General features: G+C 48.0%; 1 protein-coding gene across 1 annotated transcript in view; it reads left to right on the top strand.

Moving 5' to 3' along the window:
* Positions 1-25632, top strand: part of crybg2 (crystallin beta-gamma domain containing 2) — a 32197-nt gene extending 6565 nt beyond the window's left edge. Inside the window, exons 4-23 of the mRNA XM_072371107.1 lie at positions 1752-2721; positions 3263-3868; positions 11831-11878; positions 13385-13503; positions 14754-14979; positions 17897-18036; positions 18114-18240; positions 18876-18911; positions 18995-19134; positions 20371-20497; positions 21629-21786; positions 21870-21996; positions 22070-22102; positions 22565-22674; positions 22759-22888; positions 22961-23100; positions 23171-23294; positions 23852-24010; positions 24770-24929; positions 25018-25632. Of these exons, the coding sequence (XP_072227208.1) occupies positions 1752-2721; positions 3263-3868; positions 11831-11878; positions 13385-13503; positions 14754-14979; positions 17897-18036; positions 18114-18240; positions 18876-18911; positions 18995-19134; positions 20371-20497; positions 21629-21786; positions 21870-21996; positions 22070-22102; positions 22565-22674; positions 22759-22888; positions 22961-23100; positions 23171-23294; positions 23852-24010; positions 24770-24929; positions 25018-25106 (3769 nt within the window). The 3' untranslated portion in view covers positions 25107-25632. The remainder of the gene's footprint in view (positions 1-1751; positions 2722-3262; positions 3869-11830; positions 11879-13384; positions 13504-14753; positions 14980-17896; positions 18037-18113; positions 18241-18875; positions 18912-18994; positions 19135-20370; positions 20498-21628; positions 21787-21869; positions 21997-22069; positions 22103-22564; positions 22675-22758; positions 22889-22960; positions 23101-23170; positions 23295-23851; positions 24011-24769; positions 24930-25017) is intronic.
* Positions 25633-25795: the final 163 nt, after the last annotated feature.

The raw sequence follows: 25795 nt of genomic DNA, 5'->3' as shown, positions 1-25795 counted from the left end.
TCTTTCAGGGAGGATAAAGCGATCCTCAGAGCGGTTGATGATGTCCAGCAGCCTTTACAGATCTCATTTCTCACCTTTCTTTCTTTCACCTTGTTGAGCTAAACGTTTCAGTGCAGCTCCTTTAATCAGGATTACAGACACTGGTGCAGTTTTCTGCTCACACCACATGATTCATAGCTTTGTTGACATTTGAACTTGGATTAGAGAATAATAGATCTGTGTGGGATGTCGTAAACGTCAGGATTAGATTTAGCTCGGAGGAACACTTTGCCATTTAATTTGCCCTTTTCATAAAGTTCAGGAATTAGTCAGAATGAATCCTCTGAGCCTGGAGCAGTTTTTAGGTGTGTTTCCTGCACTCCTCTTCCATCTCTAACTGCTGTGCGCTCGTTTCCGTCAGCTTCTCAGCTTCCTGGACAGCTGAAGAATCTCTCTTTCTGCATCTTGGTTTGCAACCTGATTGTTTTCAGTCCAGGGGGATAAGATTTGAAGTGGATTGGATTTCCTGGTGGACAGCTTCTCATCATGTTAAACTACCTGAGCTGGGGCCTCTGGGCTGTTTGTGTCTTCATGCTGAAACTTTGCTTGGTGTGTGTCAGTTTAAAGAGTTGTTCAGCACAGTTTAAAGAGTTGTTCGGCACAGTTTACAGAGTTGTTCAGCACAGTTTACAGAGTTGTTCAGCACAGTTTAAAGAGTTGTTCAGCACAGTTTAAAGAGATGTTCAGCACAGTTTAAAGAGTTGTTCAGCACAGTTTAAAGAGTTGTTCGGCACAGTTTACAGAGTTGTTCGGCACAGTTTACAGAGTTGTTCAGCACAGTTTAAAGAGTTGTTCGGCACAGTTTAAAGAGTTGTTCAGCACAGTTTAAAGAGTTGTTCGGCACAGTTTACAGAGTTGTTCAGCACAGTTTACAGAGTTGTTCAGCACAGTTTAAAGAGTTGTTCAGCACAGTTTAAAGAGATGTTCAGCACAGTTTAAAGAGTTGTTCAGCACAGTTTAAAGAGTTGTTCAGCACAGTTTAAAGAGTTGTTCAGCACAGTTTACAGAGTTGTTCGGCACAGTTTAAAGAGTTGTTCAGCACAGTTTAAAGAGTTGTTCAGCACAGTTTACAGAGTTGTTCAGCACAGTTTACAGAGTTGTTCAGCACAGTTTACAGAGTTGTTCGGCACAGTTTAAAGAGTTGTTCAGCACAGTTTAAAGAGTTGTTCAGCACAGTTTAAAGAGTTGTTCAGCACAGTTTAAAGAGTTGTTCAGCACAGTTTACAGAGTTGTTCAGCACAGTTTAAAGAGTTGTTCGGCACAGTTTAAAGAGTTGTTCAGCACAGTTTAAAGAGTTGTTCAGCACAGTTTACAGAGTTGTTCAGCACAGTTTACAGAGTTGTTCAGCACAGTTTACATGCTGTAAACAGAGGCGTATTTACTTTGGGTTTAGCTTACACAATGCTCTAGAAAACTAGCTGCAGGTTTAATAACTGCTGAGTCTGTTCATGAGAGCATCACCTGAAGCTGTTCTTTGGTTTAATGACATCCTGAACTGATTGGTGGATGTGATGCTAAGAAAAGAGCTGCAGAAATGGTCAGTTCCCTGAATAGGTGCATGTCAGTCAGAATAGTTTTGTGGTTTCTGCTGGAATGCCGGTCACACCCTGCACCTCACACCTTGACCCAGTTAGCGACACGGCATGTGACTGCCTGTCATTCTTCACGCTTTCCTGTCACTGTCATCACTCATCATGTCTCTGTTTGTTCAGGTCTCTGCCAGCTTCAGCCTCAGCGAGTCGCCAGGAGTCGGTGGCCAAGATGAATTTGGGCTACAGCAGCCTGAGCACCAAACTGAGCATCTCGTCTCTGCCTGAAGAGGACGAGTCCAGATATCGCTTTCATAAAGTGTCTCTGATCACTGAGGGCGACGGCAGCCTGGATTCAGCCTGCAAACCGAGCCCCGGTGTGTCCGAGTCCAACCCAGCTGATCCCGAATCAGAGCATAAATGGAAGAATAGATTTGAGGGGGTGACTCAGTATAAACCCAACAAAACGGAAAGCCCATCTTACTCTGGATCCCTCTCCTCCTCCGCTCCCCCTGAGTTTACAGCATACAGACACCACACCTCCTCTCCCCCCGCTGCAGAACTCGTTACCCCTGGCAGCAGCCTGAATGACAGCACTGTTTACCCGAGCCGGGGCAGAGCAGCAGGCGGGTGGAGGCAGAGCTTGTTGGAGCAGGAGGAGCCAGCAGCAGGTGAAGGGGAGGGACAGGCGGAGGCAGAGAGGATAAAGTCAGGCAGCGACTCACAGCAGCTCTCTGCATCCTGCAGCAACACTGCTGCCGACGAGTCCTTCACCGGAGTGTTCAAGGCCACGCTGGTGGAGCTGATCCCCGACCCCGCGGCTCCCCCCGCCTCCCCTGACTCAGGCTCCCCCCACCACTTCGACATGGACACTCTCGTGGATACTCTGAAGAACATGGGGCCCTCCCTGAGGCCCAGGAACACAGGCCTGCGGGTGGCTCCTCCGGCCCCCGTCTCCTCCCTGCCACCCATTGTGGAAGATACTGCAAGCCCCGTCACCTCCAACCTGCCCCCCTCCCTCAGCAGCCCCACAAAGATGCTGGATGTGGCCGATTCCTCGAATGGAGCCTACACTCTGCCTGCTGATCTGGGACTGAAGAGGAGCGTAGCCAGAGACGCCCGGTCTCCCCTGCAGCTGATGAAGAACAGCAAGGTATTCTCCTCTCAGCCTTTACATCCACAATAAGAGGAATAATACCCCAGAGTCCAACGTGTTTATGGTGTAGTTTGGTTGTTTTGTAGATTTTCTCTCTCAGTATTTGTCCTTTTGTCAGAACAATAATCCTCTGAATCACAGAGGTGGATGTTTCAGAGCCCCCCCACAGGGGGACTCACCTGTCCTGGCACCTGCAGGACCAGCTGCAGTCTGGACCCAGAGCTCTGAGCTTCATGAAAAAGTTTAGATTTCAGTCCTTTTCCAGGCCTGGAGCTGTCATGAAATTAAGAAAGTCATGAACTTGATCCCTGTGGCTTATAGTGAACTAAATGAGGTGTGTTGGGTTCGGGTTGATCTGACTGCATATGTATAGAAATGGCCCAAAGTATCGCTCTGAGCTGTAAGGGGAACATGAAAGTAACTAGAACTATTTTTTTCCTAGAGCTACGTGTCCTGGAGCTAAAAGACATTTTATGTAACCATGTTGAAAGCTGTTGTCAGAGAGAATGTGTCAGAGCTTGTCCTCGCCTCTCCTCAGGACTTTAATCCCCCGGTGGTGAATGGAAACGGAGCGGTGCTGTCTCCCAGCCCAACCTCCCGCCTGGACAGCAGCGTCCTCTTCGGAGGCTACAGGTCAGAGCAGACGGTGGAAAAGGAAAAGGCCCATCGGCCCTTGCTCCGCACCGGCTCGCTGCCAGAGAGAACCTCCAGTGGGCCAAAGGAGCTGGGCGAGGCGGCAGCTGGGCCAGAGCCAGCAGGGTCCCGCTTTGAGCGCCTCTCCTTCCTCCTGAACTCCTCTTCATCTTTGACTGAAGACTCCAGAACCACCCGCATGAGTCAGCCTCCAATGCTGAGCATCGGCTCTCCGGCCTCCAACAGCCCCAACCGGGTGCTCAGCCCCACCGGCTCCGTAGACCTCCACAAGTCCTTCTCCACCACAGATTCCTCCTCATCCATGTTCAGCCAGGGGCCGGGGGCCCTGGGCAGCCCCATCCTACAGAGGAGCCTCAGCAGTGAGGAGTCCTATGTGGGGGTCCGGTCCTCACTTCTGAATAACGCGCACAGAGGGCCTCAGTTCCAGTCCCAGCAGCAGGAAGCAGAACAGAGTCTGGTGTCCAAGTACCGAGCCTTCCCCGACGCCTATGTGAGTGTCACTGCAGTCTCTGCAGGGAGGTTTGAGTTCACTCACATTCCCTCATGCAGCAGACGCACACAGTAGATGAAGAACACATTTTCTACATGTGTGTCGAACACGTAGAGACGAGGTTTCCAGGGCAACGAAATGCCACCACACAACGAAACACGGAGACGGTCTTTCAGATCTGCTCGTGCACAGTGTGAGAAACAGAAGTCATATACTGCTCCTGTGTCACTGACTTCCTCCTTTTCTGTAGTCGAGCTGAAGCCAGGGTGCACACCTGTCCGAGGCAGGGTGCCCACCTGTCCGGGGCAGGGTGCACACCTGTCCGGGGCAGGGTGCACACCTGTCCGGGGCAGGGTGCACACCTGTCCGAGGCAGGGAGCACACCTGTCCGGGGCAGGGTGCACACCTGTCCGAGGCAGGGTGCACACCTGTCCGGGGCAGGGTGCCCACCTGTCCGGGGCAGGGTGCCCACCTGTCCGGGGCAGGGTGCACACCTGTCCGGGGCAGGGTGCACACCTGTCCGGGGCAGGGTGCACACCTGTCCGAGGCAGGGAGCACACCTGTCCGAGGCAGGGAGCACACCTGTCCGGGGCAGGGTGCCCACCTGTCCGGGGCAGGGTGCCCACCTGTCCGGGGCAGGGTGCACACCTGTCCGGGGCAGGGTGCACACCTGTCCGAGGCAGGGTGCACACCTGTCCGAGGCAGGGAGCACACCTGTCCGAGGCAGGGAGCACACCTGTCCGGGGCAGGGTGCCCACCTGTCCGGGGCAGGGTCCTGTCCGGGGCAGGGTGCACACCTGTCCGGGGCAGGGTCCTGTCCGGGGCAGGGTGCACACCTGTCCGGGGCAGGGTCCTGTCCGGGGCAGGGTCCTGTCCGGGGCAGGGTGCACACCTGTCCGAGGCAGGGTGCCCATCTGTCCGGGGCAGCGTGCACACCTGTCCGGGGCAGGGAATCGCAGGACTCCCTCCTGTTGCTTAGTTCAAATACTTAGCAAACAACAGTCGTTCAAACAGACGAAGGTCCCAGCATGTCTGAGGTGGCAAAGTGAGATCTAAACCTGTTAGACTCATGATACTCACACAATGATTTTACACAGCAGGGGGGGGGGGCTACACATGTCTGCACTTGTGTCAGCGTTTTAATGCCTGTGAGGAATTTATCAAAGCGTGTCCTCAAATGATTTTCTCTGGCAGACACACACTAACCCTGCCACTCTCTGCCACTCCTCTCGTATCAGCGTAATCATTTACCATCATGATTAATCATTATCTCTGATGTGCACAAATAAAATCAGCCTGTTGCATCCTGCACAGGATGGTTGGGTTATTTCAGTCCATGCAAACACAAACACCCGGGGCCTGTGAAAAAGTGGCGTACGCTCTTTTCTGCAGCTGCTGATTCTTTGGTGATACTTAGAGGTGATGTTGGGAAGCTGTCATAATGAATAAATGTGAACACAATGAGTCCTCAGAGTGATCTGCACATTTCAGACACGATTAAAACTGATGTTATGTTATGCATTTATCAGACGCTTTTATCCAAAGCGACCTACAGGCAGGGTAAGGGGGTTAAGGACCCCTACTGGAGGTAGCACCTTTCATGCAGGGGATTTGAACCCAGGTCACTTACCCACATGTGCTCCCACCACCCCTGAGAGAGCAGTATCACCCATAGTTGGGCCGACTCTCATCAAACAGGGTGGGCCCCTCTTCTCCTGGCCCCCCGCCTGTTTTGGCCACACTTCGGCGGTGGGCAGCCAGTCTCTGCTTCACATCCACCTTAAGGTCGGACCCCTTCTTCTTCACCTCTGCCTGTGTGCGCTGCTCAGACCCCACAGCATTAAAGCCCCCCCCCCTATATTTGCTGCTTATAGCGTAGGACAGCGTGTCAAAGAGCACATTTCTTCTTTCAGAAGTCTTAGTCGTTATTTTTTCTTTATTTTCTGATCGTGCAGAGAGAGGAGTCGCAGGGCTCATTTACATATGATTTGCATATTTAAGTAGGGGACAGGGAGGGGTCAAGTGTGCCCACATGTGCTCAATTCCACGTTAATTGGGATGTAGAAAGGAAATGTGATTGGATTCATGCACAGGTTTCTGGGTTTGAGCGTACGCCATGTTTCAGTAGGAAATCCACGCAGGTCTTTGTACATGAGGCCCCTGGAATCTGGAGGTTTGATGCAGGGTTCAGTGCAGCTCTGAGGTCAGAACATGGTTAAAAACATGGCTGCCTGCAGGTTTGCTTCATCAACAGTTGAATAGTTCACTAAACCGAAGAAACTGCAGAGCTGAACGAGTTTTAAAAGTACTCAGATGCTGCAGACGATTAAGAAAAACAAGGTTTCAATGTTTGTTGTGTTTGCTGCTTTTTGTAGTTAGCAACATGTGGAAAATCTGACCCTTAATGGCATTTTCTTTGCTTTTCAAACTTGTTAACAAGTTTAATCTGCTTTCAGTCCTGCATCTCATGACCCTGCAGTGGTTTTTATCAGCTCCGATCAGTGGGAACAAAGCACTTTAAAGTGCTCTCTGTGATTTCTGACTCTCATTCAGAAATCATAAAACAGCCTGTTTAAGTCAGAAAATGCAGTCCAAAACAGCTGCAGGACGCAGAGTTATGTCATCCTTTCATGTTGTCATGGTTACAGGTTTGCTACCTGGGAGGTAGTGGGAGCTAGTGGATGTAGAGGGTTTGGGCCTCTGGAGATATTTCTGTATAAACGGGTTAAATTGTACATAATGACAGTGTTTCGGCCGGAGTTGAGAGGAACATTAAGACAGAGGAACTATGTCGTCCGACTGGTGCTGGAGCTGCTCGACGGGGACTGACTGAGGCTTCTTTACAAGCTGCCGCTGACAGCTGCTCATTTGATTTACTGGAGCTGGGTTAGAGATTACAGCTTACAGTAGAACAGAACACGCTCTGAATGTTTCAGTGAGATCAAATGAAGAGCAAATGTACAGAATAACTTTATCAAAGTCTCTATCTAATGCACAGCTCTCTGAAGGTCCATTGAGGTTTGCAGCTTTGGTTTCTGCACAGCTCTCTTAAGGTCCCACCACAGCATCACAGTCAGGCTGAGGTCTGGACTCTGACTGGACCATTGCAACACCTTGATTCTTCTCTTTTTCCCACATTCTGCTGTAGATCTGCTGCTGTGTTTGGGATCTTTGTCCTGTTGATGAGCCAGTTTCAGCCCAGCTTTAGCTGTGGGACAGATGGCCTCACATCTGACTCTAGAATACTTTGGTATCCAGAGGAGTTCATGGTGGACTCAATGACTGCAAGGTGCCCAGGTCCTGTGGCTGCAGAACCAGCCCAGATCATCAGCCCTCCACCACCGTGCTTGACAGCTGGTATGAGGTGTTTGTGCTGATATGCTGTGTTTGGTTTCCTCCAAACGTGCTGCTGTGCATTAGGACCAAACATCTCCACTTTGCTCTGGTCTGTCCAAAGGACTTTGTTCCAGAAGTCTTGAGCTTTGTTCAGATGCAGCTTTGCAAACCTAAGCTGTGCTGCCATGTTCTTTTTAGAGAGAAGAGGCTTTCTCCTGCAGCCCTTCCAAACAAGCCATCCTTGTTCAGCCTTTTTCTAACTGTGCAGTCATGACCTTTGACCTTTAGCATGCTAACTGAGGCCTGTAGAGTCTGAGATGTAGCTCTGGGCTTTTTCACCTTGGGGTGACCTTTAACCTTTAACATGCTAACTGAGGCCTGTAGAGTCTGAGATGTAGCTCTGGGCTTCTTCACCTTGGGGTGACCTTTAACCTTTAACATGCTAACTGAGGCCTGTAGAGTCTGAGATGTAGCTCTGGGCTTTTTCACCTTGGGGTGACCTTTAACCTTTAACATGCTAACTGAGGCCTGTAGAGTCTGAGATGTAGCTCTGGGCTTCTTCACCTTGGGGTGACCTTTAACCTTTAACATGCTAACTGAGGCCTGTAGAGTCTGAGATGTAGCTCTGGGCTTTTTCACCTTGGGGTGACCTTTAACCTTTAACATGCTAACTGAGGCCTGTAGAGTCTGAGATGTAGCTCTGGGCTTTTTCACCTTGGGGTGACCTTTAACCTTTAACATGCTAACTGAGGCCTGTAGAGTCTGAGATGTAGCTCTGGGCTTCTTCACCTTGGGGTGACCTTTAACCTTTAACATGCTAACTGAGGCCTGTAGAGTCTGAGATGTAGCTCTGGGCTTCTTCACCTTGGGGTGACCTTTAACCTTTAACATGCTAACTGAGGCCTGTAGAGTCTGAGATGTAGCTCTGGGCTTTTTCACCTTGGGGTGACCTTTAACCTTTAACATGCTAACTGAGGCCTGTAGAGTCTGAGATGTAGCTCTGGGCTTTTTCACCTTGGGGTGACCTTTAACCTTTAACATGCTAACTGAGGCCTGTAGAGTCTGAGATGTAGCTCTGGGCTTCTTCACCTTGGGGTGACCTTTAACCTTTAACATGCTAACTGAGGCCTGTAGAGTCTGAGATGTAGCTCTGGGCTTCTTCACCTTGGGGTGACCTTTAACCTTTAACATGCTAACTGAGGCCTGTAGAGTCTGAGATGTAGCTCTGGGCTTTTTCACCTTGGGGTGACCTTTAACCTTTAGCATGCTAACTGAGGCCTGTAGAGTCTGAGATGTAGCTCTGGGCTTCTTCACCTTGGGGTGACCTTTAACCTTTAACATGCTAACTGAGGCCTGTAGAGTCTGAGATGTAGCTCTGGGCTTTTTCACCTTGGGGTGACCTTTAACCTTTAACATGCTAACTGAGGCCTGTAGAGTCTGAGATGTAGCTCTGGGCTTCTTCACCTTGGGGTGACCTTTAACATGCTAACTGAGGCCTGTAGAGTCTGAGATGTAGCTCTGGGCTTCTTCACCTTGGGGTGACCTTTAACCTTTAGCATGCTAACTGAGGCCTGTAGAGTCTGAGATGTAGCTCTGGGCTTCTTCACCTTGGGGTGACCTTTAACATGCTAACTGAGGCCTGTAGAGTCTGAGATGTAGCTCTGGGCTTTTTCACCTTGGGGTGACCTTTAACCTTTAGCATGCTAACTGAGGCCTGTGGAGTCTGAGATGTAGCTCTGGGCTTTTTCACCTTGGGGTGAACTTTAACCTTTAGCATGCTAACTGAGGCCTGTAGAGTCTGAGATGTAGCTCTGGGCTTCTTCACCTTGGGGTGACCTTGCTGGGACGTCCACTCCTGGGAAGATTGACAGCTGTCCTGAATGTTTTCCACTTGTGAATAATCTTTCTCTCTGTAGAATGATGGACTCCAGATAGTCTGGAAATGGCCTTATAACCCTTCCCAGACTGATGGGCAGCAGCAGCTGCTTCTCTCAGATCATTGCTGGTGTCTTTCCTCCTTGGCATCGTGTTAAACTGACAGAACTCCTGCTTTTATAGAGCTGCTCACACTGACTGAGGATCAGTTAATCAGAGCATTGATCAGTTAATCAGAGCATTGATCAGTTAATCAGAGCATTGATCAGTTCATCAGAGCATTGATCAGTTAATCAGAGCATTGATCAGTTAATCAGAGCATCGATCAGTTAATCAGAGCATTGATCAGTTAATCAGAGCATTGATCAGCAGCTCCTGGCTGCTACTCTTAGTTCCTGAGGAAACAGGAAGGGTTCACTCAGTTTCTCACTCACTGCTTCTGTGCTGTGTCTCAGTTTTTGTTCCATAACTAATGACTCACTTAATAATTAGTTAATAATGACTCGGTGTGATTTGTGTTCATCTGAAGGTGGATTCACTGAGTTTTAGAACCTGCTGAGGAGCAGGTGCTTTTTCATTATATTCTGACATAAACCATTAGAACTGACAGCGTTTGGACTTTCCTTTTATTCACACTTTTACCTGCAGAGTTCAGTTCAAGTATCTGCAGAACATTTTGTGCCTGTTTTTTTTGGTGCACCACACCCATCGCAGCTATCCGTCTGTTCCTGTAGAGACACGGCCGTGACCTTTCCTTTCATGTTCATCCTCACAGTTCTGCACATGTCTGCTTGATAAAGTGGAATGACAGACGAGGAAGTGACAGAGTGAGAAGATGTCAAATCTGCTTTCTATGAGTTCTTACATGTTCCGTTCCTCAGTTGAATGCATCGCATCTTTTATTACATTAAAAAAGATGGATAAATGGAGTAAAAGATGGATAAATGGAGTAAAAGATGGATAAATGGAGTAAAAGTTGGATAAATGGAGTAAAAGTTGGATAAAAAAGATGGATAAATGGAGTAAAAGTTGGATAAAAAAAGATGGATAAATGGAGAAAAAGATGGATACAAAAAGATGAATAAATGGAGTAAAAATTGGATAAAAAAGATGGATAAATGGAGTAAAAGTTGGATAAAAAAAGATGGATAAATGGAGTAAAAGTTGGATAAAAAAAGATGGATAAATGGAGTAAAAGATGGATAAATGGAGTAAAAGTTGGATAAAAAAAGATGGATAAATGGAGTAAAAGTTGGATAAAAAAGATGGATAAATGGAGTAAAAGTTGGATTAAAAAAAGATGAAGAAATGGAGTAAAAGATGGATAAAAAAGATGGATAAATGGAGAAAAAGATGGATACAAAAAGATGAATAAATGGAGTAAAAATTGGATAAAAAAGATGGATAAATGGAGTAAAAGTTGGATAAAAAAAGATGAATAAATGGAGTAAAAATTGGATAAAAAAGATGGATAAATGGAGTAAAAGTTGGATAAAAAAAGATGGATAAATGGAGTAAAAGTTGGATAAAAAAGATGGATAAATGGAGTAAAAGTTGGATAAAAAAAGATGGATAAATGGAGTAAAAGTTGGATAAAAAAGATGGATAAATGGAGTAAAAGTTGGATTAAAAAAAGATGAAGAAATGGAGTAAAAGATGGATAAAAAAGATGGATAAATGGAGTAAAAGTTGGATAAAAAGATGGATAAATGGAGTAAAAGTTGGATAAAAAAGATGGATAAATGGAGTAAAAGCCCTTTTATCTGTTTTCTAAAAGATAAAATTGTTTTTTTTAAAAAGGATTTGAACAAACGGTCACATAGACCTACATAAGGTGGACTATGCTGGTTTTGAATGCTTAAATTTAACGTCTGAGTGACTGTCTGGTAGAACGTCATTGACCAGAGCTCAGAGGTAAAAGTGGACCTCCAATAGTTTCATCCTCCGATCCCAAACTCTCCAGAAGTTGTTGAACAAGATTCTGACACCCACTCAGAGTTTCCAGAGTCTGAGCATCAGGAATGTGAGCCGCCTGGAGGAGACACGGTTCTTCTTTAATGCTTTTGTTTCCGAAGGCATCTGGTAGCTCCTGCTTTTAATACTCTCATAACTATATTTCCATGAATGAGTTTGGCATGTGTGACACTCCTTAAGGCTGGCAACAGCAAGCGGAGCCCATGTTTTTGTCTTTAAAGTGACTGCAGATGTGTGGCACAGCTGGAATGACGTGTGGCTCAGTGTGTTTGACTCTAAACACTTTTCCAGATGAAATTAGGGCAGTGAAACAGGAGCTCTGGCAGCAACCTGGTAACATGATCCAAATGGTAACCTGTTTCCTGCAGAGCTCCCACAGAGGGGAGGCTAAATGATACCTGACACTCACACACACACACACACACACGCACACACACACACACACATAAATCTGGGGTAACCTGCTTCCTCATTCAAAGCGGTAAAAGTGAACCCTCCAAACTCCCAGCTGTGCTCCAGGTCCGGTTCAGAAACACAGATGAACTGTTTCCATCCTGCTCTGAGCTGTTAGTCATTAAAAAGCATGAGGAGCACTTCAGGTCGGTCTCAGTCCTCTTCATGCCAGGCCCAGAAGCTGCTGGACCGGCTGGCTCTGCTGGGATTGTCTGTTCAGAAGCTTTAGAGACGTTTTGGATGTGTTCACAGCCTCAGCCTGACTGAATTCTTTCAGCAGGATCCCAGTCTGCTGTCCTGACTCATGCTTTCTTCTCTCTGTAGCTCACTAAGGAGAAGGAACACGGGAAGCTGAACCCTCGTCCTGGAAAGGTGAGTCTGCACACACAACAGAGGCAGTCGGTCAGCTTTTGGTGCTGAGCTCAAATCTTTTCCCTCCTTGACAAAGTTGCAGCTTTAAGATTTTAAAAAGTTTTCTCTTTTGCAACCCGTTGGCGCTGAGATAACTGCTCTTCTTCAGTAGAACTGGTTGAACCATGTCTTCCTCACCAGATAACCACAATCCGCTCAGACCCGGTTCCTATGGAGTTAATGGAGCATGTTGGCTGCCTTTCCGGTTCCAGGGGGCTGTTATTAACTTGTAAATGTCAGGCCTGTTTCTGCTTGCTGCTGATCATGTTCTCACTGAGGCAGCCTGATTACTGGAGGTGGAGCGGACCAATAGGCCGGCTCTGTCTCACGCCGCAGGGCTGAATGCACCAACGTGTCTGTGCTGAGGCATGTGTCCTAACAAGCTGCTGGGTGCACGTGAGTGTGCACGTGAGTGTGTACACCTGGATTCTTTAGGTAGTAGAGCTGATTTCATGCTCATTCTGGGCAATGAAACTGGAGGTGAGAGCTCATGGTGATGGCTTCTCCTTTCATTAAGTTCCTATAAGCACTCAGCTGCGTTTCATCCCAGAACTGAGCAGCTCTTACATCCCAGAACTGTGCAGCTCTTACTGACCCTTACATCCCAGAACTGAGCAGCTCTTACTGACCCTTACATCCCAGAACTGCACAGCTCTTACTGACCCTTACATCCCAGAACTGAGCAGCTCTTACTGAGCCTTACATCCCAGAACTGTGCAGCTCTTACTGACCCTTACATCCCAGAACTGTGCAGCTCTTACTGACCCTTACATCCCATAACTGAGCAGCTCTTACTGACCCTTACATCCCATAACTGAGCAGCTCTTACTGACCCTTACATCCCAGAACTGTGCAGCTCTTACTGACCCTTACATCCCAGAACTGTGCAGCTCTTACATCCCAGAACTGTGCAGCTCTTACTGACCCTTACATCCCATAACTGAGCAGCTCTTACTGACCCTTACATCCCATAACTGAGCAGCTCTTACTGACCCTTACATCCCATAACTGTGCAGCTCTTACATCCCAGAACTGTGCAGCTCTTACATCCCAGAACTGAGCAGCTCTTACATCCCAGAACTGAGCAGCTCTTACTGAGCCTTACATCCCATAACTGAGCAGCTCTTACTGACCCTTACATCCCAGAACTGAGCAGCTCTTACTGACCCTTACATCCCAGAACTGCACAGCTCTTACTGACCCTTACATCCCAGAACACTAACTCTGGACCAGAGGAGGGGCTTTGTTAGGAGCCGAAGGTCTGAGCTGAGTTCTGTAAACTGATGCACCTTAAGACTGTGTCAGTTCTGCTGTTAAATAAATGTTCTGAGGAGGAGGAGGTGGAACATTTGGCTCTGCACACCAGCTCTCTCTGATCACCCCACTGCGCTCCAACATGAATCTTCGTTATTATTGAGTCTGAAATGTTCTGAAGGAATTTCTCATCCCAACTGTCCTCTTTGTTAGATGTACATCTTTGATCAGCCGGGGATGTGCGGCCAAAGGATCGAGGTGCGAAGTGATATCATTGACGCCACGCCCTGGGAGCTGCAGGAAACCATCTCCATCAGGGTCGTAAGAGGAGGGTGAGCAGCTCCACACTTTCCATCCGATCGAAAATCCCTCCATCCCTGGTTCAACACCTCCTCTACAGGTGGAGGACGAGGGGGGGTTAGGGTTGGTTGCACACGCCATCTGAAGCACAGAGTGACAGAATAATGACACCAAAAGAACGAGAGCTAAGGGCTGATTGGCTCAGAGAAATCAGGTAGAAATATAATTGGATGAGAGCAGCGAGATGAAAGTTGTGGAACCTCCTTTCTGAAGTTGTCCAACATGCCGTTTCATACTGTTTTACTGAAAGTTTATGAACACATCTTGAAAAGATTTCATTTGAGGCTATGATACCCAGAAACAGAACAAACTGACTCAAAATTATCCCAGACAGACGTCCTCATGTGCAAATATATCCAGAAGCTGCTCTCAGGGTGTCATTTTTTATTGGTGCAGGAGCTTTATTGGGAGTCATCAGCTCCATGAATTGAAAGACCGACCTGAAGGGAGGGTTCATTTAAAGTCCAGCCGTGATGTTTTCAATGCTCAGGCCCAACCGAACAGAGAAGGTTCTGAGATCCAGTCTCCAGACTTTTTCATGTCCAGATAAGTAGGATAAATCAAAGAAATGGTGTCAGGGTTTCATGATAGCTTCATTCATGTGAGGAGCAGGTCTGGAAATGCTCTGAACTCAGTAAATGAACACAATGAATTCTTTTGGCACGTTCAGAGGTTTCGTGGCAACATTCCGCGCCTTGTTTCTGTGGAAATGTCAGCAGGTGGTTTTCAAAGAATCCTCAGGACAGCCACTTATGTGCTGTCGATATGCAAATTCTTTCAATAACAAACACACCCACAGCGCAGGCGAGAATGCTCACACGCCTCAGTGGTGGAAGGCTTCACTACTCACAGCCAGCTGTGGGAGGGAGCTGGTCAGACCAGTAAAACTGCCTCACGCATCACTTCCTGCTCCTCTGCCCGACCCATTGACCTCTGACCTACTGTACAACGCAGAATGGCTGTGCTGATCAGTCCAGGGGAAACACTTCAGCCTCAGTTTAATCTAAAAGAAACTTTTCTTCAGGAACAAAAGGGTTCTGCTGTGACCATAAAATGACTGAGACAGACCTTTGGGGCAGTCAAACAATCAGAAATCCTCCAACACAAAAGTACTGATCACAGTAAAGTGCGGCCCCTCCACCTGGGCTGTTTCATGCCGTGTTTGGTGCAAACTCAGCCAAACTGACTGCAAAGAGGTTGTAACCTTCACTGTCTTCCTCAGATGGGTGCTGTATGAGAAGCCCAACTTCAAAGGAGAGAAGATCGCTCTGGATGAGGGGGACATAGAGCTCACCTGCCCCTTCAGCCTCCCAGAGGAGCCGCTGCAGAACGGACAGAAGGAGCCAGAGGAGGGGGCGGAGCCAGGGGAGGGGGCGGAGCCAGAGGAGGGGGCGGAGCCAGAGCCGGCCCGGAGGTTCGTCATCGGGTCGGTGCGCAGAGCCGTCAGGGTGAGAAGGGTTCACTGCACACACCCTGAAAGGTGCTGAAGAACAGTGGAGTCAGTGCTCAGGGTGCATCTACTGGGGGGAAATATCCCATTCTGACATTAGTCGGATCATCTGGGATTCATTCAGCAGGGTATCATTTCAGCCAGGTCACTACATTTGTTTCCACCAACATCCTGTCGCTGTGTGCAGTCCCAGAGACTCTCAGAGGGAACCCACTCTGTCACAGTTTGAGCCCAAAGGAAAGTGTGTCCAGGCTGTCAGGACCTGACTGACTGCTGCGACACCAGAACATAACCCTGAGTTACTGCAGGCTGGGCCTATAGCAGCAGAACTATGGGATGTTTCAGGCTCACCTGAGCCATCCCTAACTATAAGCTTTATCAGAAAGGAAAGTTTCAGCCTGATCTTAAAGGTAGAGAGGGTGTCTGCTTCCTGAAGCCAAACTGGCAGCTGGTTCCACAGAGAGGGGCCTGATAACTGAAGGCTCTGCCTCCCATTCTGCTTTTAGGGGCCTGATAACTGAAGGCTCTGCCTCCCATTCTGCTTTTAGGGGCCTGATAACTGAAGGCTCTGCCTCCCATTCTGCTTTTAGGGGCCTGATAACTGAAGGCTCTGCCTCCCATTCTGCTTTTAGGGGCCTGATAACTGAAGGCTCTGCCTCCCATTCTGCTTTTAGGGGCCTGATAACTGAAGGCTCTGCCTCCCATTCTGCTTTTAGGGGCCTGATAACTGAAGGCTCTGCCTCCCATTCGGCTTTTAGGGGCCTGATAACTGAAGGCTCTGCCTCCCATTCTGCTTTTAGGGGCCTGATAACTGAAGGCTCTGCCTCCCATTCTGCTTTTAGGGGCCTGATAACTGAAGGCTCTGCCTCCCATTCTGCTTTTAGGGGCCTGATAACTGAAGGCTCTGCCTCCCATTCTGCTTTTAGGGGCCTGATAACTGAAGGCTCTGCCTCCCATTCTGCTTTTAGGGGCCTGATAACTGAAGGCTCTGCCTCCCATTCTGCTTTTAGGGGCCTGATAACTGAAGGCTCTGCCTCCCATTCTGCTTTTAGGGGCCTGATAACTGAAGGCTCTGCCTCCCATTCTGCTTTTAGGGGCCTGATAACTGAAGGCTCTGCCTCCCATTCTGCTTTTAGGGGCCTGATAACTGAAGGCTCTGCCTCCCATTCTGCTTTTAGGGGCCTGATAACTGAAGGCTCTGCCTCCCATTCTGCTTTTAGGGGCCTGATAACTGAAGGCTCTGCCTCCCATTCTGCTTTTAGGGGCCTGATAACTGAAGGCTCTGCCTCCCATTCTGCTTTTAGGGGCCTGATAACTGAAGGCTCTGCCTCCCATTCTGCTTTTAGGGGCCTGATAACTGAAGGCTCTGCCTCCCATTCTGCTTTTAGGGGCCTGATAACTGAAGGCTCTGCCTCCCATTCTCCTTTTAGGGGCCTGATAACTGAAGGCTCTGCCTCCCGTTCTGCTTTTAGGGGCCTGATAACTGAAGGCTCTGCCTCCCGTTCTGCTTTTAGGGGCCTGATAACTGAAGGCTCTGCCTCCCGTTCTGCTTTTAGGGGCCTGATAACTGAAGGCTCTGCCTCCCGTTCTGCTTTTAGGGGCCTGATAACTGAAGGCTCTGCCTCCCGTTCTGCTTTTAGGGGCCTGATAACTGAAGGCTCTGCCTCCCATTCTGCTTTTAGGGGCCTGATAACTGAAGGCTCTGCCTCCCATTCTGCTTTTAGGGGCCTGATAACTGAAGGCTCTGCCTCCCATTCTGCTTTTAGGGGCCTGATAACTGAAGGCTCTGCCTCCCATTCTGCTTTTAGGGGCCTGATAACTGAAGGCTCTGCCTCCCATTCTGCTTTTAGGGGCCTGATAACTGAAGGCTCTGCCTCCCATTCTGCTTTTAGGGGCCTGATAACTGAAGGCTCTGCCTCCCATTCTGCTTTTAGGGGCCTGATAACTGAAGGCTCTGCCTCCCATTCTGCTTTTAGGGGCCTGATAACTGAAGGCTCTGCCTCCCATTCTGCTTTTAGAAACTCTGGGAACCACAAGGAAACCTGCAGCCTGAGAGCAAAGTGCTCTGTTGGGGAAATATCCAACTGTGAGATCTTTAAGATGTGATGGAGCTCGGTCATTAAGAGCTTTATATGTGAGGAGAAGAATCTTAAATTCTATTCTGAATCTAACAGGGAGCCAATGAAGAGAAGCTAAAACTGGAGAAACATGATCTCTGCTGTTAGATCTCATCAGAACTCTGGCTGCAGGGTTTTGGATCAGCTGGAGGCTTTTCAGAGACTCTGTGAGCCTATCCCAGCTGTCATTGGCTGAGAGGCGGGGTCATCCTGGACAGAACGCCAGTCCATCACAGGGCCAATCAGAAACAAACAAGACACACAACCATCTGCAGCCGCTCCGTGGGACCGTCCCGGTTAGCCTAACAGCATGTTTCTGGGCGGTGTGAGGAACCCGGGGAGAACAGCTGGGATTCAAACCAGGAACCCTCTGCTGTGAGGCGCTGGTGCTCACCCCCCCACCACATAATTCAGTGCCTGAGTCATTAGTATCGCAGCGTTTCAGTCTGCTGTCACTCAGGAGTTTAGATGAGCTTTTTAAACACTTTTATGTTAATAACATGACTGTAAATCAGTTTGTACATCATGAAAATGTGTTCTGAACATGATGCTTCATAAAGAAATCTTAGAATATAATTATGTAGTAATTATTGGGAGTATCTGTGTTCAAATGTGCCCTCAGACCCATGAAGTCTGGCTGCTCTCAGTGGCACTAACAGGAGGAACCTGGAGGAGGGGGTTCTGTTCATGGAACATATCCGGGTGTTTGGGCCTTTAGCAGCAGAGAGAAACCACCAGTTTCAGAATAATTCCTTTGTTTTTCTCCGCTTTGTTCAATGCTCTCCATCCGTTCCTCAGGACTACAGCGTGCCAGAGATCAGTCTTTTCCCGGAGGAGAACGCAGAGGGGAAGAAAGTGGTGTTCAGGGACACCTCGGAGGATGCCAGGATCTTTGGGTTCCCCATCAAGGCCAACTCCGTCATCATCAACGCGGGCCTGTGAGTTCTGGAGGCCGGGCTGCTGCACCTCTGCATTCAGGGCTGTTCCCACTCACCTGCTTTCTTCTGCTCCTCAGCTGGCTCGTGTACGCTCAGCCCTTCTTTCAGGGTGCCCCCCGAGTCCTGGAGGTGGGGGGGTACCCCAACCCAGCAGCCTGGGGGGTGGAGCAGCCATATGTGGGCTCACTGCACCCGCTCAAAGTGGTGAGGGGGGGGGGGGGGGGCTGTTTAACATGAAAGTGTCCCAGCTGACGGGGGGGGGGGGCTGTTTCACTGTTTAACATGAAAGTGTCCCAGCTGACGGGGGGGGGGGCTGTTTCACTGTTTAACATGAAAGTGTCCCAGCTGACGGGGGGGGGCTGTTTCACTGTTTAACATGAAAGTGTCCCAGCTGACGGGGGGGGGGGGCTGTTTCACTGTTTAACATGAAACCGTCTCAGCTGACGGGGGGGGGGGGGGCTGTTTAACATGAAAGTGTCTCAGCTGACGGGGGGGGGGGGGGGGGGGCTGTTTCGCTGTTTAACATGAAACCGTCTCAGCTGACGGGGGGGGGGGGCTGTTTCACTGTTTAACATAAAAACGTCTGACGGGGGGGGGGCTGTTTCACTGTTTAACATGAAACCGTCTCAGCTGACGGGGGGGGGGGGCTGTTTCACTGTTTAACATAAAAACGTCTGACGGGGGGGGGGCTGTTTCACTGTTTAACATGAAACCGTCTCAGCTGACGGGGGGGGGGGCTGTTTCACTGTTTAACATAAAAACGTCTGACGGGGGGGGGGCTGTTTCTCTGTTTAACATGAAAACGTCTGACGGGGGGGGGGGGGCTGTTTCTCTTTCAGGGTGAACCCAGGGTGGAGAACACGAGCGAGCCGAAGGTGAGGATCTGAAGACCTTCATCACAGTGTGTCCTGCAGCCCCCCCCCCACGATGCCTCCTGAATGTTCCTCTTTGTCTCCAGATGGTGATCTATGACAAGCCGTACTTCTCAGGAAAGTCTCGGACCATCATCGCCAACATGAAGGACTTCATGACCAGAACAGACAGCCAGCAGACCGCCTTCATGTACAGCGTGGGCTCCCTGAAGGTCCTGGGGGGAATGTGAGTTAATGAGTTAGTGAGTTAGTGAGTTAGTGACTTAGTGAGTTAATGAGTTAGTGAGTTAATGAGTTAGTGAGTTAGTGAGTTAGTGAGTTAGTGACTTAGTGAGTTAATGAGTTAATGAGTTAGTGAGTTAATGAGTTAATGAGTTAGTGAGTTAGTGAGTTAGTGGGTTAATGAGTTAGTGAGTTAATGAGTTAATGAGTTAGTGCGTTAGTGAGTTAGTGAGTTAGTGAGTTAGTGAGTTAGTGGGTTAATGAGTTAATGAGTTAGTGAGTTAATGAGTTAGTGAGTTAGTGAGTTAGTGGGTTAATGAGTTAGTGAGTTAATGAGTTAATGAGTTAGTGCGTTAGTGAGTTAGTGAGTTAGTGAGTTAATGAGTTAATGAGTTAATGAGTTAGTGAGTTAGTGAGTTAATGAGTTAATGAGTTAATGAGTTAGTGAGTTAGTGAGTTAATGAGTTAATGAGTTAATGAGTTAGTGAGTTAGTGGGTTAATGAGTTAATGAGTTAATGAGTTAATGAGTTAGTGCGTTACTGAGTTAGTGAGTTAATGAGTTAGTGAGTTAATGAGTTAATGAGTTAATGAGTTAGTGAGTTAGTGAGTTAATTAGTTAATGAGTTAGTGAGTTAGTGAGTTAGTGAGTTAGTGAGTTAGTGGGTTAATGAGTTAATGAGTTAATGAGTTAGTGAGTTAGTGGGTTAATGAGTTAGTGAGTTAATGAGTTAATGAGTTAATGAGTTAGTGCGTTAGTGAGTTAGTGAGTTAGTGGGTTAATGAGTTAATGAGTTAGTGAGTTAATGAGTTAGTGAGTTAGTGAGTTAATGAGTTAGTGAGTTAATGAGTTAATGAGTTAGTGCGTTAGTGAGTTAGTGAGTTAGTGAGTTAATGAGTTAATGAGTTAGTGAGTTAATGAGTTAATGAGTTAATGAGTTAATGAGTTAATGAGTTAGTGAGTTAGTGAGTTAATTAGTTAGTGAGTTAATGAGTTAATGAGTTAATGAGTTAGTGAGTTAGTGAGTTAATGAGTTAATGAGTTAGTGAGTTAGTGAGTTAATTAGTTAGTGAGTTAATGAGTTAATGAGTTAATGAGTTAGTGAGTTAGTGAGTTAATGAGTTAATGAGTTAGTGAGTTAATGAGTTAATGAGTTAATGAGTTAGTGAGTTAGTGAGTTAGTGAGTTAATGACAGCTCAGTGGATGCAGAATGATCCTTCCTGTCTGTGTGCTGCTGCAGGTGGGTGGGCTACGAGAAGGAGGGCTTCAGAGGCCACCAGTACCTGCTGGAGGAGGGAGAGTACCACGACTGGAGGGTGTGGGGGGGCTGTGACTCAGAGCTGCGCTCCGCGAGGATCGTCCAGGCTGTAAGTATATAAGAGCAGTAATGCTCATGTTTGGAAACCCTCCAAACAGATCAGGCGAGTTAAAGCTGTGAAGCTGTGAAGGTACGGAGCTGGAGAATCAACAGCAGCTCGTCTGCTCAGGAGAACTCAGGAGAACTGATAGCATTCAAGTTTCAGCTGCAGCTTCAGGAGCCGAGTGTCTGCAGACGCTGAATCTGAAGCTTCTTCTGAAGCTGAACCTGAAGCTGAAGCTGAAGCTGAAGCTGAAGCTGAACCTGATTCTGAAGCTGAAGCTAAAGCTAAAGCTAAAGCTAAAGCTAAAGCTAAAGCTGAAGCTGAACCTGAACCTGAAGCTGAAGCTGAAGCTGAACCTGATGCTGAAGCTGAAGCTGAAGCTGAACCTGATGCTGAAGCTGAAGCTGAAGCTGAAGCTAAAGCTAAAGCTAAAGCTAAAGCTGAAGCTGAAGCTGAAGCTGAAGCTAAAGCTAAAGCTAAAGCTAAAGCTAAAGCTAAAGCTAAAGCTGAAGCTGAAGCTGAAGCTAAAGCTAAAGCTAAAGCTAAAGCTAAAGCTAAAGCTGAAGCTGAAGCTAAAGCTAAAGCTAAAGCTGAAGCTGAAGCTAAAGCTAAAGCTAAAGCTAAAGCTGAAGCTGAAGCTAAAGCTGAAGCTAAAGCTAAAGCTAAAGCTAAAGCTAAAGCTGAAGCTGAAGCTGAAGCTAAAGCTAAAGCTAAAGCTGAAGCTGAAGCTGAAGCTGAAGCTAAAGCTAAAGCTAAAGCTAAAGCTAAAGCAGAAGCTGAAGCTGAAGCTGAAGCTGAACCTGAAGCTTCTTCTGAAGCTGAAGCTTTAGATCGTCTGTCGTCTGAGACTGATGAGGAGCCTTAAAGTCCTGCAGGCAGCAGATGAGGACAGGATCACCTCACATTATGTAAATGCATCACACAGAAAAGCATTAATTCAACTTACTGCTGGATCAGGGGGTTCACTAAGTTTTTCACTCTGCTTCTGTGCTTCTTTTGTACCATAACTAATGACTGGGTGTAATGTGTCCTGGGGGGTCGTGGGACGGCTTCCCCACGGCCGTGTGGTGTTGGATTGGACTGAGCTCGGTGTTCAGGGTGGAGACTCAAACACCCGCTGCCTTTCTGCTGCTTTAGGACCTCACAGACCCGCTGATGGTGATGTTTGAGCAGCCTGAGGAGGAGGAGGAGGGCATGCTGGAGGAGAACACCTTCGAGGTGACGGAGGCCATTCCTGATGTGGAGCTGTTCGAGTTCAAAACCTCCACCCGCTCCATCCACGTTCTCAGCGGGGTGTAAGTTCTCCTCCTCCTGCTTCCCTCAGTGCCGTGCATTCGGATCGCGGTCCTCGGGTCACTGTTGCTCTTCCTCCCCACAGCTGGATAGCCTACTCTCATGTGGACTTCTCTGGGAACCAGTACATCCTGGAGAAAGGCTTCTACAACAACTGCGCTGACTGGGGCTCTCAGGACACCCGGATCTGCTCGGTCCAGCCCGTTTTACTGGTGAGAACCGGTCAGATGCCCACAAAGCTGGCTCAGAGAATACAGATGACTTCACTTCCTTTTGTTGTTTCAGGCTCCGCTGGACAGTTCAAGAAGCAGGCATGAGGTGAGTGCTCAGCTGCCTTTAACTTCCAGATCAGTTCATCATCCGTAACGTCCAGAAAGCTCCTGAGCTGAAATCTCAGCCCGTTTCCTTCTGCTGTCTCCATCTTTTGTCTTTCCATCTAAAGACATGTGTGCTGTTGTTTGCCTTTCTCTTGCTTTTTAGTAGGATTTTAGGTTAAAGCTGTTCAAAAAGTTATTAGTCATCAAATTAAAGCAGAACAGTTAAAGCCCTTTTTATACCCACCAGTTCAGGTCCTTTCCTCATAGAAGGAGGAGACACACAACATGCTTTTAGCATCACTCAGAAACACCTTCCAGATGTAAACCAACTAAATGAAACATTTCAACACAAAAACCAAACCACTGAAACTTTTATCTGAACCAACTCAAGTTCTTCTTCTGTTTGGTCATTTTATGAAGGTTTGACATAAAGATTTGTGTAAAATATTTCCTTCTCTGTCAGATCATCCTTTACTCTGAGCCCAACTTCCAGGGTCAGAGTCACATCTATGACCAGAACCAGCAGCTGTTGGAGAGGTTCCTGACCAGGTCGTGTCGTGTGGTGGGAGGAAGGTGAGTAACCAGGAAGTAAAGTAAAGGAGCGGGACGGCGAGGCCACAGACCTCTGAGTGATGCTGGTGTGATGATGTGTTCCAGCTGGGTGCTCTTCGAGGAGAATCAGTTTTCTGGGAACATGTACGTCGTATCTGAGGGGAACTACCCCAGTTTGAGCAGCATGGGCTGCCCCCCCGGCTGCTCCATCCACTCCCTGAAGCTGGTGCCGATGGTGAGGAAGCTTTCACGTGATCAGGTCCGTTGTTGTCTGGCTGGCTGTGATCATCCATCTCTGTGTGTGCAGACGTTCTCGGTTCCCTCCATCTCTCTGTTCGGCCTGGAGGGCCTGGAGGGCCGAGAGATCACCACCGACACCGAGGTCCTCAGCGTGGTCCAGGAGGGCTTCAACAGCCACATCCTGTCCGTCAGAGTCAACAGCGGCTGGTCAGTGTTTTCATGTGTGTGTGGAGGTTGGGAGGCACATCACCCTCTCACGGTGTCTCTTTGCTTCCAGCTGGGTGTTATGTGAACACAGCAACTACAGGGGGCGCCAGTTCCTGCTGGAACCAATAGAGATCACCAACTGGCCCAAGTTCAGCTCCCTGCACACCATCGGCTCCATGTACCCAGTCAGACAGGTTCGTCCGCTGTTTAAGGAGCTCCCGGTTCTTCTTCTTCTGATTATTAGCTACTGTGTACAGAGCAGAATACCCACAATGCATCAGGACACATTCAGTTCAGCTTTATTTATAAAGCACCAAATTACAAAAAATAACATCTCAAGTAACTTCAAAGGTACAGTTCAGTTCAATCCAATTCATTATAATACAATAATAATCATTACAATTAATAATTTTAGGGTTAGGGTTCCACAGAGAGCTGAGTGGGTTCTTAATCCACCGACTGATGGTCAGCTGACACAGGTTCCACTTATCTCCTGGTTATCTGGTTTAACCCGGTAACCAGGTTCTGAACAGCAAACTAAAGTGAGAGTTTAGATATAATCCAGACTAAGGTCCTGCAGCTGAGTCAGTTCATGAGTTAATTTTCTGACCCAAACATAAGGTTGACCCAGTTAGAGCTTCTTATGGCTGAGGTCAGAGGTCACTCAGACAAAGCTTCTCATGCTTCTCCCTCAGACTTTTCTTGGTGTGATTTTGTTCTGTGATTCTCCCGTTTCTTTCTCCTCCTGCAGAAACGTCACTTTTTCCGCGTGAGGAACACAGAGAGCGGTCACTTCCTGTCCGTCCAGGGCGGCGTGGAGGAGATGAAGTCGGGTCGGGTGGTGGCGGCGGCAGAGGTGGAGCCTCTCAGTGACATCTGGTTCTACCAGGATGGACTGATTAAAAACAAGGTAAACATGATGGTTCCACCTGGGTCCCAAAGTCTGGGAAACATCATCAGATGTTCACACATGATGCCACATCTGAAAATATCAGAACCTCTTCCAGTTTCAGTCCGTTCCTCTGACTGCAGCAGCTTCAGTTCTGGATGTTCCTGGGTCTCCTCACACGGCTCGGTTCTGTTCAGATCCAGTTGAAACTCAGATGTTTCTGTTTTTTAGAAATCTCAGAATTAAAACTTCAGTTGGACTTTTTGATCAGTCGTATGAAGTCGCCCTAAGCTCCATGATGCTTCCACCACCATGCATCCATCATGGGATAAACCAAAAGGTTCTGGTTTGGTCTCATCCTTCGGGCTTCAGGCTCGTCCACGTGGCCTGATGGTGGACTCAGTCAGTGTGAAGTTCTCCTGAGTTCTTCTGTGGTCGGGTTGCTGCACGCCTGCTGTGGGTCAACCTCTGGTCTGACTCTAGAGTCCAAACTCTTCATGCTTTTTAACCTCCTAAAGCCTGATGAACATCAACATCTGAGCTCCTTCTTTTATTGCTCACGATCATAAAAAATAACACGTCATCAGTCGGGTAAAACTAACCTGTCTCCAGAGGGTCTAAACCCAGCTCAGGTTCCCTGTTAATGGGGCAACGTTTGGGGAATTCTGCTTCACAATGATATGAAGAGCCGACATCGAAGGATCTGGGAGGAAAAAGTGTTTTAGTCTCATCTCAAAGCTGTCAAACAAAACCTAATTCCAGCTCTTTGTTTGTGTGCAGGTGTCTGCCGTCATGAGCCTGCAGGTGATCGGTAACATGGAGCCAGCAGCGAAGGTGGTTCTGTGGACCGAGACCCGCCAGCCGATCCAAACCTGGACAGCCCACATGAGGGGTCTCATCAGCAGCCTTGTGTTCCCTGGCATGGTGCTGGATGTTAAAGGTGATAACATGTTCTCAGCCACATGTGGGACTTTTCTCCCTCAGTGTGGAGGTGGGGATGTTTTTTAATCCTGATTATTTCTCTTCAGGGGGCAAAGCGTACGACAGGGACCACGTCGTGGTGATGCCAGAGAGCGATGAGAGGCCGAGTCAGCAGTGGCAGATAGAGCTGCTGTAGCCGTCGGCAGAGCTGCTCACGCTCTCTGCTTCAGGACTTCTTCTTCCCTCTGACTGTCTTGTAGAATATTAGCTGCACAGGAGCTCTTTAAAGACCTGTGAGATTTCGCTCAGATGATGGTTATCTGGTAGCTGGAGGTGCCTTTTACTGCTGCAGGCGTGTCTTCACACTGACTCTGTTCCACTTCCTGATGGATGCAGCCATTTGTCAAGAACCAAGTATTCAAAGTAAAACCTGTCTGTGTCCTTCTGAGCTGGTGCTGATGCGTGTGATCAGCTGTTTCCTGCTAAACAAAGAAGCTCTGACCTGTTTTCAGCTGGGATTTATGCTGGATGAGTGCATGATGGGAGAGTTGCTGTTCTGGTTCTAGTTGTCCACTTTCCTCCTTTTTGACATGTTTTTATGGAAGTCTGCATCAGTTTTATGTTGATATTTGATGTTAAAGATATTCTGTCACAGATTGTATAAGAGGGAAGGGTTTTAGTGTATTGAATAAAAAATAAAGATGGAAAGAAGTGGATATTAATGCAGGTTTGCTTTCATTTAGCTTTTCCTCAGTGATTAATCTGGGTTACATTCTCTGTCAGCACAGCTCTGCACCATCAATCATTTTTTGTATTTTAAGGAAACAGGATGATGTTTTCTGTTCATGGATCTACCATCCATCCCTCCATCCATCCATCCATCCA

This window comes from Leuresthes tenuis, unplaced genomic scaffold (genome assembly GCF_036924035.1).
Source record: "Leuresthes tenuis unplaced genomic scaffold, fLeuTen1.0.hap1 SCAF_18, whole genome shotgun sequence".
NCBI classification, from domain to species: Eukaryota; Metazoa; Chordata; class Actinopteri; order Atheriniformes; family Atherinopsidae; genus Leuresthes; species Leuresthes tenuis.
This window is presented reverse-complemented; position numbering and strand designations above follow the sequence as displayed.